Raw genomic sequence first — 17,873 nt, forward strand, 5'->3', positions numbered from 1 at the left:
TCACTACGTTCACCACAAACCTCTCAACTTCTCTCTTAGCTCGTGTTCGGACAAATACTCCTCTCGAAAGCCTCAACAAACTAGACTACATAGTGCAGGTGACTTCAGATATACTGCGCATTTCTGGGGCGAACAGTGTAGCGTCAATCACCTTGATTCTTATAACTTCAATGAACAGTTTCCAAGGGATCGACTTTCTTAAACTCGCCCAGCATCAAAGAGAAGATACTGACATTCTGCACGAGTTATCTTCGACAACCCTTAAACTGGGTATCAAACAGGTGGCAACGGGTAAGGAAACTTTACTATGCGACACATCCACGGGTAGAGAGAGTCGAGTAGGGTAAAAACATCGTCGACGTAACATCTTCAATATATTGCACAAACCTGATCCAAGTGTTCGAGCGACCAGCAAGCTCATAGCAGAGCGACTTTGTTGGCCTGGTTTGAATAAAGACACGAGGGAGTGGGTACACTAATGTGTAAGCTGCAGAAAATATCTCGTGAGTAGACACAACAAAAGTCCATCAGGCTAATTCAAAACTTCCGTCGCTCGTTTTGGTAGGACCCTTACCAGATTCAAATGGATACTCTTACCTTTTAATGTGTGTATAAACCATTTCACACGACGGCAAGAAGCAGTAACCATCAAGGAAATTGCTGCTGAAACAGTGACCGTGCATTCATCAAACGGTTTGTCGTAAACTGTGACTTCTCTTCAACTGTCAATATGTCCGTTTGAATCTGAACTTTCTTGTTGTCTAAATACATCATTAGGAATCACGAGACTCCGAAAGACTACCTACCACCCACGCTTTCACCAACAGCTCAAAGCTGTACTATCAGTCGCAAAGGCGTCATAATAGGACGACACTCTTCCATTCGCGTTATTCGGCACTCGAAATGCTGTGAAATATAACAGTAGGTATCTCGCAGAACAACTGGTTTGCTGAACGACACTTAGACTTCTAGGAGAATTTATGGATCATTTATCTTTTCCAATAAATATGAATTTAAACTCCAACATGAACAGGCTTAGAAACACAATGCCCTTAGTTACACCTGGTTCCACATAAACGAAATCAACTGATGTTTTAATTTAGCTTGTGTTACGACATAGTAAACACGTTTCCGTACGTCGCGATCCGTGTACAATGGACCCTAAAAAGTCCTCTATCGCAAATCGAAGCACCGCTTTATCGTCACAAACGGAACTGGTATTAACTTGGGCATTGAATGTCTTAAGACCGCTTATTTAGAAGGAAGCCTTAATTATATTGGCTTTCCTTATGAACAGTGGACGGATACTAGCTTCATGACAACGATGCCATCCCTAATAACTAACGACCAAGGCAAAAATTTACAGTTATCGGAAAACTGGACCAAAACAGTGTGCTCTAGAAGAAGGGTTAGGTTTCCAGGACACTTAAACGACTAATTTATGTAGGCCACTGCATAACGTTTTGTTTAACTTCGCTTCTTCGTATTATTGGGTCAAAAAGCAGATATTTTGCAAGACATATACATGTGTATTTTTCCTCAAAAATTCCAAACAAAACCATTATAGGAGATCTTAGCACTGTCTCATGTTATATGTTCTCATGCATACTAGTTTTTCTTTGCACGTCTTGCATTCTTGCACAAGTAAGATTGCGTTTCAACATGCCTTTAGACTTTCCCTATTTAATTCTCCAGAAAGGCTGGATGAAAATCCAAAGTAAAATACAATAAATCGAAATTTTCATTGTTCGTTCCTTATTGTTACATTGTACTTATAGTTGTATTACGGAAGGGCAGCCAGGTACTGCTGGATGCATCATGTTATCACAGAAGTGTTTATCAATGGCGCGATAGTAGGATTTAAACTTCTGGCCGCCGCACTTTACGGTCATCACTAGCCCATTAAGGTAGGAGTGAGATGGAGCGGTGAATAAATCCCCAAAGTAAATAGTTTTGTTAATCCTTGACATTGATTCTGACCTCATTAGTTTTACTGAACACACCCTAGCTGTAAGAGCCCGGTCACACTTCCTCAACAGGTCACGGGTGTCTGCCTACAGCTACTGGTCAGTTCAGACCAAACACTTGTCGACATGTCGACAACTCCTTCATTCCCGACTAGATGGGTGTTACGTGAAAGGTTTTGTTGATCCCCGACACTTGTAGCATCTTTATAGCCACAATATGTGGATACGGCGAAAGGGTAATAAACGTTAGGTATTGACCGTAAAGTGTGACTTCAGGATAAGCCAGTTGGTCACGTCATTCATTTTCAGCTCCATTAGGTCCTCAATCATCGACACAGGTCACCTACGTTGGCAATATACAAATCCTTCGGGGAGGTTAGAAGTGAATATATGGTCAGTTCTGTGGGTCAGAAAAGCCTAATAAGAAAAAAGTAGGTGCTTTATGAATTAAACTATCATCTATCACAGCTATGAGGAACCTACAGAGCGTAGAGTTTAAAAGCTCCCCGAAGTAGTTAGTCTATAAAATATTCTTCTTTATAATTACCGTGGTAACTTTGACGTGACTTTCAAGCCTGAAGGCACTTGATCGATCACTTAAGCTATATACCGAAACATCACGCCTAAGACGTTGTCTCGTTCCTTCAGATAAACGGCTCTGAAGACTTACCTATGTCGGTCCGTGTCTGGATCAACTACCATATTTCGTTCAGACTGAGACTGTCTTCTATGCGTTTCTTTCAGATAAACGATGTGAGAGACGTTGGCATCAACATCACCCACTCCTGTTGTATAGTGACTTCTCTGAATGTGCTGTGAAACTGTGCAATTTTCATGAAGTTCTCGCAACAAACATGTGTATATACTTGCTCAAATTTTTTTGGTACGTTATTGTTGGATGATAAGCTAAGATTGAGCCTGTGACGAGAAAGTATACAGCGGAAGCCGCAAACACAAACTTTCAATGATTTGTTACCGAACAGTTACAGGTCTAGAGTCTTATTATGGCTTAAAGTGGTGTGTACAAGATTTCGCCATCTTTTAGATATTTAAGTTCATGTGAAGTAGTAAACCCAGACGTTCTGTAGCGACTCTTAAAATTGTGAACGATCATGAACACTGGAATTACAACATTTAAGGTAAGCGAATAACGGTGAATAGATAACTCACTATGATAATTAAAAAGGCAACATAAGACTACATAGTCATTTACTCCTTTATTTAATATAAGTATCATGCTTTTTATTTTCCGCCATTAGTTAATGTTTTTGTTCTTCTAAAGTTGACGTTCTCGTTTTGCTCACCTCCTTTATTCAATAGGCGTTTCGATTAAGTGATCAAAGTTGTTTCCTTTGTTTTTCTTTCTGATTGAGGAGTACATATGCACAAGTTACAAAACGGCACTAAATGTTTCTCCAATTAATGAAGGACAACAAACTCAGCGTAGTCATAGCGTTTTCTGTAGCTACTTCACTTCTGATACATTGACTCTTTTTTGCTATACTACCTCAGAAAAGTCTTCCCGGTATTAGTCCGTTGTCTGTTCGAAGTACCAAATAGAATGGATCATATGAATCACAGTATACTATCTAAAGCGAATCAGTTATATGGGTAAGAAATGTCAAAAATGAAATAGAATGCTAATAGGTCCTTTAAATAAAAGTTTTGTGGGTAATCTAGGGATGTTTAAAATATGGCTAGACATAACTACCATATCCGTTCGTCTGATACTGGATATGTGAAAAATCCTGTCTTACAGATCAAGTATGCTATTATTTTACATTAAGTGACGCATTAATGATATTGTAGCAACCCAGTACACGATGACTTACAACGGTCTGTGGATGAGACTATTGCGTTTAATACTTCAGAGTCCGTTTCGATTTGTGTAGGTTATTACAGGCTAGATAGCGCGTTATGATAAGGTGACATTCGATTTTTCTTCGTAATTAAGTACTCTGTGAATGGTAATGGAGGACGACGAAATGATCTGGAATAATGTGATGTTATAACAAAGATGAGGTGTTATTTAGCCAGTCGTTCTATATCATAATTAGTTACAGTGTCTATTGGGCAATCACTAATCGATGCCTAATAATTTTGATATCTCAGAATTTGTCCATATTCAGTTATTCCGAAACGTCAGCAATTTAACAGGGTTTGTTAAACACTAGTTTGATGTAAAATTTAATGTGTTGCAGACCTATTTTGAACAATGTTCTAGCTAAGAACTATGTAGTAGTTAGGTTGCTACATGAGTGCAGCAGTTATATCATGATTTCTTGGAATGAGCTTATGGGTTTCTCAATCAATTCTTCTCCGGAATATTTATCACAGCAATCAACTGCTCATGAATTGAGGCTTCCAATGGGCCTCTTCAATTTCAAGTATAAATTCCTTAACTTTCCGATCATCTCTGCATTCAAAGTTAACAAACTGCACGTTACTAGGTAGTAATTCCTTGATGGACTAATATGACAATGAAATTGGTTTCTCTGGAAAAGCTAGATTCTTCAGCAGGTTATAAGCTTTTTGTCGATGAATGTAAGGAAATAAGATGTGAATTTATCATCAATAATGTCTTTTCTGGTCATGCACCCCTTCACGTAGTCTTTAAAGTCATCCACATTTGAATAATCATGCAACTGTCCAAGATTTGACTCCACCGCGACACCAATATGATAATTAGAAGTATTCGGATTAGTGTGTATATTAAGAATCCTCGAAATAGTGAGATTTGAGACAGGTAAAACTAGATGAGCACAAATGAACGTATTATATTTGAAATTAATGATAAGCGCGAATTAAAGTACAATAGAATCATTACTCAACAAAGATAGTAAGAAGTTCCATGTTGATGTAGGGGAGGGAAGGCGTTTCGTTCTCTGTGACAAGAGTACAATAACAGTTCTAAAATTAGTGTTGTCTATTGATTTTCACTTATTCCCATCTGGGCAGGATTATCTCTTCTCATTTCAGTCACTATTCCATGATCCTTGCAGTCACACATATTGCCCAGACATCCCATGTATTTGTATTAGCCGTTGATATGGCTGTCAGAATGAGTGTCTACTTAACGATTTCTGATACACCTTGTCTTTCACCATTGGGCTTCGCAGCTCGTTTCCTTGATGACTTTAAATGATTTATATGATTTCCCATGACAAGGGTTTCCCAGCGGGACTTTTTTTCACGAGATGGGTTTATTAGCTTTGCGCAGGACTGTCCTATTTTATTCGGAGCTGGAACTGGAGTAATCTCAGAGGGGCTTCATATGGAGTAGAACTTAAGGTATCCCAAACCATGAACGACTATCGGATTTTCCAGAAATAATCGGATGAAGTGGCTAAACACTCCTCAATGAACTCTGTTAAGGAAGTTGAACCATATCTTAACATCTCGAAGAGAGTAAATGTAAAATTATTTGTTTACGTTTGCTCGTCATAGGGGAATTGGATATTGAATTTAGACCATCGGTTTGAAACTAGAAAACAGTCTGACCTTCACGAACTCAGTAACATTTATCAGTGGACGATACCACGGGGTCGTTGCATAGAGCACATGTAAGTCGTAATATGAAGATAATAGGTAATATATTTACAGTCCCCTTTTAACAAATTTAAAGCAATTAGTTCATTTGATAAATTTCGATAGTGTAGTAAGAAGGCGATCGCCTTATTACACTATCTTCAGATTATCAGAACTGTGTGATATATTAGCTCAATACATTTCGAACAATCTAACCACGCATATACTTGTTAAGAGCATTCATATATAAAAACAAAAGGTCAATCAGGCTTGAAATGAAGGGTAAGAGGAGACAAGGATAATAATAATAATATGAAGACAATTTGACACCTAGTCACTCTGGATAATGAGCTAAAATTATCGGGGTAGGTTTAAGGTGATAACAAAATGTTTTCGAATACAAAAAGAGGGTTGCATTTTCGTATGGCTAAGGCTTCAATAAACCTAAGTATACGCCGTTTTGCACTTTTATACAACACAACAAAAGCCGAGTTAGGATCAATCTTATGGTGTGTTTCGATTATATGTTTAGTAATAGAGAGTGATTGGTGTCTTGGTAACTGCTTGTTTTCGTACTAAGTTGTCTGTCTGACCGACGCTCATATATTTCAGTCTCCCAATTTTGGGGAATATGTAGTAGATTTTGTGAAAGTGCAACTAATAGCAAAAAAGCCCCTTAACCTAGGGGAAACTATGGATTTTCATGTGACTGGGGAAAACCCTGAAATCGGGAGATTGTTTTTGGCTTCAATTTTCGTACTAAAATGATATTCATGGACGACCTTTGAGCGAGGCTAAAGTGACTTTGAGAGTGTCCACCTAATAACTAGAACCAAATGAGGGTTATAAACTAGTGTGAGAAATTAAAATTATGATTTACAGTTGATGGTTAAGGTTAGGAATCAGATTTAGGCCTTACGTCACGAACTGATATCAGCCATAATGCCAAAATTCTATTTAGCCAAATGGATGAGTGAATTCCGCGCCAAAATCCAAGACATGTTATCTTATACCTGGTTGGTTCGTCCACAACTTATAGTCTCGCCGTTTTTTGAATTAGTCTGTAATACTGTTTGATGGTTAATCTCATGAAATACGCCACTCCAACACCCAAGTCTTTGTTTACTTGGCTATTCTGTTTATTTTTCTATTTTTATAATTACTTGGCCATGAGATGTAAATTCAATGCAATTCAGTCACTACATTCATTTCTATGAAATAAGTGGTGTTCCTATTTTAAGTCATTGAAAATAATTCGCTACCTAGGAGTGATCGGACTATGCAGTGTTTATTCTTATGGAACGGTGAATACTGCCTATTCCATTGTACTTACCTATAGCCTCGAACTGACTAAACAGGTTACTAAAATATAATGGTTCTTCGTTTCTTTTTTCAGCATTCTGCAACAAATTCCAATGGGGAAGTATGACCGGTGACTAACTAAGACTCAGCACTACTTAGTTCAAATTCCTTCGCCTATTCTACATACTAAAGCTCTTATCTGTGAAATACTTTATACCTTCTGTTTCGATAAAAAAGTCTTTGCTTTCCAGACCTCTCATCACTTATTTTCCGAATAATGGCTAACTTTTCGAGAGTGGCCGAGATTTTTGAGCAAGCATCCGTGGCGTTCGGTCGTTTGGCTCAGCTTACTTTAGATCTTAAGCAGTTCCAAGCGCAACAAAATGATGGGGATTCCAAGACCTGTGGGAAGTGGTCACAAAAGGAAGTTGAAGATCTCAAAGATGCTATCGGACGTTTCGGATCTGATCTGTCGAAGGTAGCTGAGGCTATCGAAACAAAGACCATTAACCAGATAAAACAAAAGCTAAAAACCCGGGCTTTCCAGGTATAAAGATTTATTTATGTCTCATTCTCATAGGATGCTGGTCTTGGAGATATTTCCCTTGAAAACGAGGCTGTGGATACAGAAACCAAACCAAAAGCCACCACTCCAAATGCTACCCCAGTAATTTAAATATTTGTCTGTAACGGATTTCAGGTAGAACGTGGAAGACGTAAGCAAGCTTTGAATCAAATGTCTGAACCAGTAGACATGCATCCTCCTAAAGTAAGTGTAAGGTTCACTATTTATGTGTTATCTAAGTACAAACAGACCAGAAGGAGATTGATTATGAATACAGTGGTCTTGAGTGTGATATGCTTGAACTAAATCGATTCCGCGGTAACGAACGAAAGCCAATGACACAATGACACGATAAGCTATTCTAATCTGTTGTCCCAGGCCCCGCTAACTAGATGAAGAAGTCCAAGGCAAGTAGGGGAATATATGTATTCCGTAAGCAGCCGAGTACAAGCAATCAAATAGGGGAAAAAAGTCAGGCGTATTTATACAGCAACAAATTGTCCTTGAGCATCATTAATAAATAGCACACACAAAGAAACAATGGACCAATAGCGTTTAAGATAGTTTACAAGTGGGAAATATGACGTAAAGGTAAAAAGAGCGCGTTTGGCGCGAAAACAGCTAAATTCAAATTTCCAAAATAAAATTACAAAACTAAGCCATTTACCAAGTAAGTTCTGGGGATTTGACATCCCCAACACCTCCCCTTTTTAGTAACGGACATTCTTTGGGTCCACCTGCATTCTAACTGTCTGTCGCCGTTGGCGCAGTGACCATCTTCGGGACCGTAGATCGACCTTTTGTGTTTCTTCTTGTGTAGGGGCGACCGGCAGATTGAACGTATCTAACAATATGTCCAGCGGGATCTTTCCTTCGGTTGTTGGGCGCGTTGGGGCTGAACGCTTGCGTAGTTGGTTTCGATGCCTCGTCCACCTATCTGCTCCTACCCCGACCTCGTACATGACTCTACCTACCCTTCTAACCACACGTGCTTCGATCCAAGGATCACGATTTGCTCTGTAGTCTCGAGCGAATACTGGGCATCCAACGTTGTATGTGGGTAGCTTCCGGGACGTGGTTTGCGCTAGTGGTGGTGTGGTTTTCGGTAGCATCAAGTTGTGGATAGTCCTCAACCTTCTCCCCATGAGGATCTCTGCGGGGGACTTCTGCTCCGGCAGCGTTTCGTTAGGCGTCGTTCTGTAGGCGAATAAAAAATTCTGCAGTGTTTCCGCTGGCGTCCCCTCCCCTTTTGACTTAATCAGTCATACACGACCTTTTTGTGGGTAGTTTGTGTGTTAGCTCCGTACTTGCTGGGACCTTACCGCCGGAGACGGAAATCCGTGGGATAAGGCGAGGTGTGCATTTTTAGGGTCGACGTTTTCTAACCTCACCCCTCCTTGTGGGAATGCATCACCGCTGTTATGCTGTCTGTCTGAAGGAAACACCTTACTGCTGTCACACCTCTGTACAGTCGGCAGAACAACTTCGCCTTAGGACCTTGAGTTTGCTGCTTTTAGTCTTACCACTCTTCATTCGGCCTGTCTGGCATGGTAGGACCTTGATGAACGATTGTTCCAGCCAGTGTAGCTCGATTGGATCATCAGGATAGGCAAGCCCGACCACCACGTCAAGATAACAGCAACGGTCGGGAAAAACATACCAGAATTCACTTGTCAGTCATGCTTTTTTACATTTTACTGAGAGGGAATTAACTAGGCACATATTATCATCCTTTATTACCAATTTGTTTTCTGCAGCGTTCAATTTTTCCGTTGTGAAGGATGGGTTTGTGATTTTAGGAAAGAAGTTCCTGTTGTTAAAATGGGCGAAAAGAATGTTGATCGATTGATAAGATGCAATTTTTTTAAAAATTATTTTATTTAACATAAATATTAGTACAAAGGGGTGCCAGATATATATGCGCCGCACAAATCACATTTGATTTGTGTGAGGGCTGTGATACTGCCTAGGTGCCCAAATTGAAGTAGGGACTGACTAACTAACTCGTCTGTATTTAAGAACCATCATTTATTCAGTAGCTATGCACCAGACAAAATAGGTACAATAGAACTGTAATCCATACGTAATTAGTATTTAGTTCATTTCGGTTCTTATCACTTTTAGACATTCTCTTTGTTTATTGTTTTACTTTTAGAGATCCAGATCTAATGTCGACGATTTGAATGAATATACAAATTATGCATCTGAAGTAGAAGTTCAAGATAAAAAATCCAACCAACCGGCTAGTAACAATAAATCATATAGTAATGAAAATGTTACACCTCAAAAGAACGATGACGGTCACAATATTTTAAAACAGAAACCAGTTGGCAGTACACTATCTAGTGTTTTATCCAAACCGATATCACTTGCTAGATCAGATGTAAGCAATTTTGATGATCGTCATCGCAAAACAACAACACCAGTAAATGTTATAGGTTCTGGATATAGTGCGAATGAATCAAAGTATGAAGATTATGACGTAAGGAAAATCTTTTTATTAAATTGATATCTTTAATAATTTCTTTCAGTTTACATTTGCAGTTAGCTTTCACTATACATTGATATCAAGTAAAACACCATGAAACTCCGTAGACCGTTTCCGTTCTAGTTTGAAACTGTTCAGTGTTGTGCACTCACAAACCTATGTGGGCTCTAGTCTAGGACACACAGGTCTTGTAACGAGCACATTATCTTCGAATTACTGAATAGGAATTTTCAACGTGAGTCGATTCCAGCCAGTCACTCAGTCATACGCAAAATAAAATGTGGCATATATATGCGTCAGTTCAATTCGCTATACCATATTAATACAGCGAGATGTCAAAGTTGTTAATTAGTAACAGTATTAGTGGTGGTACAACAAGACCAGGCATAGGCTACACGATTTGATAAGGAATGAATTTGTGGAATAAAAAGAGTGTAAAATACCTTAGATCTAAGGGAAGACGAAGGATGAATGTATCTGTACCAGTATTAAGCCATGTCACCTGACCGATAAAATCGTAGGTTACGATAATTTGACGGATGGGAACCAGGTAGTATGTATCTGCCAAGATGCTCCAGTTGAACTATCAATAAATTCAGAGAGTGATGCCACATTTTGGTTTAGATTTCCCTAACTTTCTTCCAGTTTACTCTTACACTATCAGCCAACACCGCGTGTTGCTGTAGGTAGTGGTTGGACATACGTAATACATATCCCGACTACTTCAGTTGATAAAGACTCACTAACACTTTATCTACAGATTTACCACCTTCACGTAGTATACTTTCTAACCTCAGCATTGATCACTCGAATACCCTATCATGCATGAGTAATTATTGAAAAGTATTTATTTTTAAATACTAGTAACCTACGAATATTCTCTATGTTCAAAAGCCGTGTTTCATAGCTGTAAAATAGAGTAGAGCGAATTGGCTCTCGGTATATTCGTCGTTTAGGTTGGCAGGTAAGCATTTCTCCTATACTGCAAGTAACGTATGTCGGCACAAATCAACTGAGCTTTCTAAACTGGTGTCAAGATTTAAATTGCGTTATTGGAAGATGATAAAAATCAACTTTCAGGCATAATATACTTGTCCAATCAGGCATGATTACTAAGTATCTAAGTAAACTCATTAGAAATTTTTCTTCTAGTTTGTAATTAAAATGTAATATGAACGTGTGTGAACTGCATTTTGACTTGGAAAGTATCTGTGAAAATTCAAGGTAACCCTTCTCAAATTGTGAGCTACTTATGAGTAGTTTCGTTGTTACGGATTTTCAGGTTACACTGAAAGTTTATAATATCTCTATATATACTGTAACTTTTTCACTTTTTTGGTCGTCATTTCTGGTGATTTAACCAATAGTCTACATGTCGAAGCAGCTGGTTTTCTTAGGGGACCGCACCCGGAGCCTTTGACCTAAAGATCTGATTCACAAGGCAGTAGAGCATCGTGAGGAGATGCAGTCCCATGGTAGCCGGTGACCAACGATTGATCCATACACTGTTTGTTCCTTCAGGATACTGGAGCCCGTGTGCACCATTGGTTTGGAATCAGGGTTTTCCAACTCCTCTAGGTGGACTTTCCGTGTCCACTTACCCGGTTAAAGCACCGGACATTCGCTTTTCGTCCTCTCGATTTCGTAAACAACAGTAATGCTGTGAAAAGGCACTGAGTAGGACTTGTGTGGCAGAGGCTATATACGCGTTGCCGTGTGAGAGCATTTGGAGAGGGAGAGCGGACCTTCTCCACTCTCGGCTGTATCAGGGCATTAGTAAAACAAATGAGGTTTAAAATTCCATTACCTGTCGTAGTTTAAGTGTTCTGTTATGATGACTCAAGTTGTGATATAGATCTTGTGATGGTTATTTATCATTATTTATCGACTGATACCAAATGTATTTAATCGATTGTGTTATTAAAGTATATTGACATTACTGAATGAAGAAGTTTGCTAGTTTGATGTTAAGAAATCTTATCAGCTGTGGTAATGGTGGTTAATACATTTCAATACTATAGTTTCTCCTAGCCTTAACTCAAGTTATTGATTAAAGTGAATGGGTATTTGTTTGACAAGGGTATTTCATCTCTGAGTAGGTTTATAGCATATTGATATCGATACTTAACATAGAATGTATTGCTTTTTGTCACTCATAATAAATATACATCAGCTTATATAACGACGCGCTATGCTGACTAGTGTAGGGGATGGTTGGAAGAAAGTTAGGGGTGGCCAAACCAAAACGTGACATCAGTGCTTGAAGTCACTAACTTCTAGTCTAAGCCATGTTGGCAGGTGCAGACTACTTGGTTCGGGTCCGCGTGACTATCGTAACCAATGGTTGGAGACTCTATGTGACATGGCTCAGAATCGATCACAATGGCGTAGGTGTATACACTCTTCATTTTACCTTAAACCTTGAGATTAAAATTGGTTTATAACTTTCTTCCTTCCTATACTATATCCTTATATACAACCTATCTTTTATATACTACCACCACTAAATTAACTACTATGAATTCGGTGTTCATGTTGTTGTGCTAACGAGGTATGGCAACTTGGACCGATGCATAAATGTGCTTGGTCCTACGTTGTAGCTGACCGACTGACTTATATAAAGTTACTAATTTTGCTGTGAGTTACATCTATTATAACAAACTAAAGAAATTCTTACTTAAATTGAGGTAGATTAATACATGATTTGAGATCACAATCGGATATTTCAAAAATGAGTAATTAAACTTGTTCAAACCACCATGCTGGATTATTCAGCCAAGTTATTCTTTTCAATTAAGAAGTTTCACTAAATTTTCTTCATAAATATTGAAAAGTCAAATGCTGTGTCATGTACGATCAAGGTTAGGACTCGTCGATTCATCTATGAACCCCCGCCTCCGATGAATTTAGGGGGAATGAAATTAACTAATGAAAAGCGTTACACTGAGTAGTTACGTACAAGCTAATATCACAGTGTAGCATTTTTGGTTTTAGGCTTTGTCATTTGATTAGTTGTACTAATGTATCAGTGTCTAGTACTTGAGAATACTAACTTATGATTAAAGATTCAGTTCAATTTTCTAGAAAAGCATGTATCATTATGAAAAGTTTTTAGATCATTATCTCTCCCCTTCCATTTTGTCATCTAGAGCGATGACAGCGATTATGATGGTGCTGATGGTGGAGGTGGTCGTACACCTGGAGAAGATTATGAATCAGACGAAGAACAAGAGGAAGAGGAAGAAGAAGAAGAGGAAGCCGACGACAATGAGGATTACGATGAATAAACAGCAACAAATTGAATTATTAAATATTTGTGTATATGTCTTCATGATTGTTATTATTATTCATTATCATGTAAATTAGTGTTTATACTGATAAAATAAGTTAACGATATTAAAGAACTACAATCTCAATGAGCTCATAATTCAATTTTTCTATCTTTGGGTTATGGATTTAAAAACTGTCTTGTCTACTTCAATTTACGCTGCTATCTGACGTCTCCCAAGATCTCACTGAGTAAATATAAGCCAGAAATATACAGTATGAGACCTAGTATAGATTTGTATTAGCCTTGAAGTTTCTGCAGCAATTTGGCTCTCCCGGTCTCCCACATTGTACAAGCATTCCACGTACATAGATAAATGGTTACTCTGGTTGTCAGAAGGGCCATCGGCCTCGTGGGCTTCGAAGGAACTCGGCTTTCACCATGAGGCGTCTAACTCTTCTAAATGAAGACTTGACTCCAAGGGCAGAGTTTAAATGGTTTGAATAATTTTTTCTGGTTGGCGTTTTTTAGCGAGTTAGTTTTCTACGGGATGGGGTCGCTAACCCTATGCTCAACCCTCCTCCTTTATCCGGGCTTGGGACCGGCAGTAGTCCCCGGAGGGACTGCATGCGGAGTTGCCACACACCATATCAACGTAACAAACATAGGCATTTAAAACGAGGTGCAAAGCTATGGAGGGAAAATTAAAATACCTGGGTGGATCTTATGGTGTTGTGGCTCAAAGGACAGATAATGGCGACCGTCTGTTTCTTGTAAGTACTAACTGTAAGCACAAGGAAAAACATCTTTTGACATGGCGACCCCCCGAATTCGTCCCAACGTTGGACCCAAATAGATCACATCGCTATCAGCCACCGATGGAGAGACTCGACAGAAGACTGTCGCTCATTCTGGAACCCATGCTTAGATTCAGACCACGCTCTAGTGCGAGCACGTATCTGTCTGCGTCTTACTGGACGTAAGAAAGACGCTGCAAAGAAACCTCTTAGAGTTCTCCTTAATGATAGGCAAGCTAAGAGTATATTTCAGGAACAACTAGAAAAACGGTCAGGCAGCCATGTAAGTTGTGCCCAACCCGAGGCAGCGTGGAATGACATTCGAAGAGCTGTGGAAACAGTAGTGATATTTGTTAGTACGGTAAACCATAAATTTAGGGAGAAACACAGGATGTCAGCAGCATCTACCACACTGATAAATGCTCGTAAACTCATCCCATCTGGCTCTGAACATGACGAGGAGGGGAGTCAACTTAAGCGCAGGCTAGTAAGAAGCCTACTCAATGATTGCGAACAGTGGTGGGTAGCGAAAGCAAGAGAGATGGAAAAAACAGTGGCAACAGCAGACAACTGTTCAGACTTGTTAAAGAAACCGGTATTAGGAACCCAACTGTCAGCGAAATTACCTCGGAAAAAGATTGACATATCATTCATTCTCAATCCAGGAGATTGGATCGATGGGCAAAACACTTTAGGGACCAGTTCAACTGACCTCCAGCCACACTTCGATTTCGCACGATCCCCAGTCGACCTGAATGGCAAGTTAATGTAAGTCAGAGCTTATGACGAAGTGTCATCAGAATTGATTCCCTCAAGTAGTGTTTGTCAGGGCTGTCCACTCTCTCCATTCTTGTTTAACTTTATCGTAGGTGTGCTTTTAGAAATAACACTTTCTTCATACAAATTTGGAGAAGTTGGACTTCTACCAGGAGACTCATTTGTTGACTTAAAATACGCCGACGACATAGTTCTATTTGGTGAAGATGCTGACAAAATGCAGATTCTTCTGACCACTATAAACAATAACGCAGGCATGTTCGGGATGCTGTTCTCACCCCTCGAAATGCAAAATGTTACTTCAGGATTGGGCTGCATCGACACCCGAACTAATGATAAGGGGTAAAGTAGTTGGGCGTGTCGACCGCTTCACTTATCTTGGGAGTCACATCAGCCCCTGTGATCTGGTATGTGACAAAATCTCAGCGCGGATACAGAAGACTCGTCTAGCCTTCGCCAACTTGCGTCATTTATGGCATAGGCGAGATATCCGTCTAGCAAAAAAAGGACGGGTTTACTGTGCAGCAGTCTGTTCTGTCCTACTTTATGGCTGTGAAACATGGCCGGTAGGATATTCGTACGCTGCTAATATTCGATCATAGGTATCTTCGAAGCACTGCTCGTATATCCTGGGACCACCAAGTAAGTAATGCAGTTGTTAGGAAACGTATACTAGGTAAGGATGGGAAATCGATTGATGAAGTAGTGAAACTTCGTTAGTTTAGATGGCTAAGGACACGTGTTACGTATGCCCAACCACCAACTGACCCGACGTGCAATGTTTTATAATGTAAGAGTAGGTTGGAAGAAAGCTAGGGGTGGCCAGACCAAAACGTGGTACAAATCCATGAAGTCACTGACAAATGGACTGAGCAATGTTGGTAGGTGTAGACTACCTGGTTGGGATCCGCGAGATGATAGCAACCGACGGTTAGAGAACTTGAATGACATGCCTCAAAATCGTTTGCAGTGGCGAAGATGCATCCACTCTTTGTGTTCTCCCAAATTCTTCATGTCCCTTTTCTCTCTTTCCAAATTTATTTCACTGGATTATACTCCTTTAACAACATTTTCAAACCTTAATCTTTCGGATGACTGCTTATAATCTTACTACTCCTACCACTATGGGATTTGAATCGACAACTACATTTCTGTGCTAATGTGGTATAGCAACTGGAACTGATGTACGTACGTACGAAGTTCTACGTTGTGACTGACTCTTGTTGTTTGGAACCTTCATTACTTTTAGGCAAGAGGTTGTAAGGAAAATATTGTAGTAGGGTGGTAATAGTGAATTAATAAACGCTAATGTATTTACAACTAGATGTGTTCCTAATATAAGAATACCGAAATTAGATATAAATATGTACACATCATATAACAACTAGTAGTAAAAGTCGGACATCTTATTTAATTGAACACATAAATATTGGTATCTGTTATATCCCGGAGCGATCTATGAATGGTCATCTTTGAGAACTATTTATGGACCAATATGATATATATATCTCCTATTGTATAATTGTTGAGTAACTTGAGTATTCATATTAATGTTCTCTTCATTATAAGCCTTATTTTGACCCATCGACTAGTACTGTATGATTTGACATTCTTGAGTTATCCCTAGTCTATTGATTACTGTTCCCCCTATTCACAACCACATTTGGCTAAATCTTGTACAAATGTTATTTTCTATTTTATGGTACGATGTGATCAGTTTTGTTTGGTATATAAACCCAGTATGTTTGAGAATAATGATTCATATTGCAGAGGTTGTTATTGGTGTTCTGGACTTAACTGGCTTGGCTAGGCAGAAAGCAGGACTGATAAGTACTCAAGACTGCTCATACGGCTTTTGTATATCATCGCTCTGATCGATAATTCACTCCTCCCTAATTAGCGGTCTTAAAACGTCATATAATAGCAGGGCCTTTGGCATTAAAGTCTAATCCACAAGACAGCGGAGCAACGTCAGGTGATGCAGTCTCATGGAAGCCAGTGACCAACGATTGGTTCGTACGCCGTTTTTTCCTTCAGGATCCTGTAGCCCATGTGCGATTGCTTCAGAATCAGTTTTCCAACTCTGGTACATATGTGGATCATTTCAAGTCAACTCATTTTATCAGTACATCAATATTATCATCCTAAATGCCGGAGTCGTCGAAGCAGTAACAGTGTCAGGGATATTGGAAAGCATTTCATATGGACACGAATAAATGCAGAATAATTAATTCGCATTATGTAAAGTACGAGATAATTTTGAGACTTGAGATCTAAGAGATGACAGAGTGAATGCATTTGCGTTATTGCAACCGTTCCTGAGGTATGTCACCCAACGTCTCCATCCATTGATTACGATAATCGTGTTTGACTCAATTAATTAGTATATATTCACCAACATTATTCAAATTAACAGTCAATAACTTTATGAACTGATGCTACGCTTTGATTTGATCGCCTCTAACTTTCTTCTAACATAATCTTACACCAGCGAACACCGTGTGTCAAGGTAAGGGGTAGTTGGGTATATGTAATACATATCACAACCACCTTGGTTGGAGATTAACTATCTAATCAACCTATTCGGCATGCTAATCCAGTAGCCTAATGATTAATCTCGGTATTGCTCACTCGGTGGTCTTAATATGTCCGAGCAATGCTTCGGAGGTATCAACAACCAAATGAAAACACCCGAAAAATATCTGTCAACTGAAAACCAATAAACACGAGACCTTTGTTTCGTTTTATAGTCTCGAACTCGTCAGCAAGTCTGCATCCTTCACCCTAATATAACTAGCATTGAACCAACGGCTTTTATATTTCGCAGTGAGCAAAATACCTTTAAGATCGCTAATTTCATAAACCCATAAGCAATAGTCTATATATTTCTTACTTCAATCAAGTTGGAAAATTATAATTGATTGATCACTGGTTGGTGATCAATATCATGTGCGTCAAGTCCTTCTTAGTGTAGATCGAATGCTATCGATCAAGTTGCAATGTGGCCACTGCGTGCACTATGTTGAGATAAGATACTGATTAGAGGTGGTCAACAGGAAACCCTGGACCTGGGTTTCGTGCTACTTGGCACTCGTCAGCAAGGTGTACCTGTATTCTTGAGCCAACTGATGCTCCCTGGCGGATTCGATCCCGTGTCACTCAGCTTCACAGTCAGAGACGT

The 17,873-nt window shown here is 39.3% G+C and overlaps 1 protein-coding gene across 1 annotated transcript; it reads left to right on the plus strand.

Moving 5' to 3' along the window:
• Positions 1-5,462: 5,462 nt before the first annotated feature.
• On the plus strand, positions 5,463-13,264 carry Smp_088660 (hypothetical protein). Its single transcript, XM_018795281.1, has 6 exons — positions 5,463-5,530; positions 6,892-7,344; positions 7,378-7,464; positions 7,498-7,566; positions 9,518-9,844; positions 13,000-13,264. The coding sequence occupies exons 2-6, from the start codon at positions 7,075-7,077 to the stop codon at positions 13,135-13,137; spliced, it is 891 nt and encodes a 296-aa protein (XP_018649609.1). The 5' UTR covers positions 5,463-5,530; positions 6,892-7,074; the 3' UTR covers positions 13,138-13,264.
• The last annotated feature ends 4,609 nt before the right edge of the window (positions 13,265-17,873 follow it).

The sequence above is a fragment of the Schistosoma mansoni genome, chromosome 2, assembly GCF_000237925.1.
Source record: "Schistosoma mansoni strain Puerto Rico chromosome 2, complete genome".
NCBI lineage: Eukaryota > Metazoa > Platyhelminthes > Trematoda > Strigeidida > Schistosomatidae > Schistosoma > Schistosoma mansoni.

What these genes read in the sequence shown, in the direction of transcription:
- Smp_088660 (XM_018795281.1), top strand. Translation starts at nt 7,075, where the DNA reads ATGGCTAACTTTTCGAGAGTGGCCGAGATTTTTGAGCAAGCATCCGTG. An exon ending in CCACTCCAAATGCTACCCCA is followed by an intron (nt 7,465 to 7,497) that starts GTAATTTAAATA and finishes AACGGATTTCAG; the next exon opens with GTAGAACGTGGAAGACGTAA. An exon ending in CAAAGTATGAAGATTATGAC is followed by an intron (nt 9,845 to 12,999) that starts GTAAGGAAAATC and finishes TTTGTCATCTAG; the next exon opens with AGCGATGACAGCGATTATGA.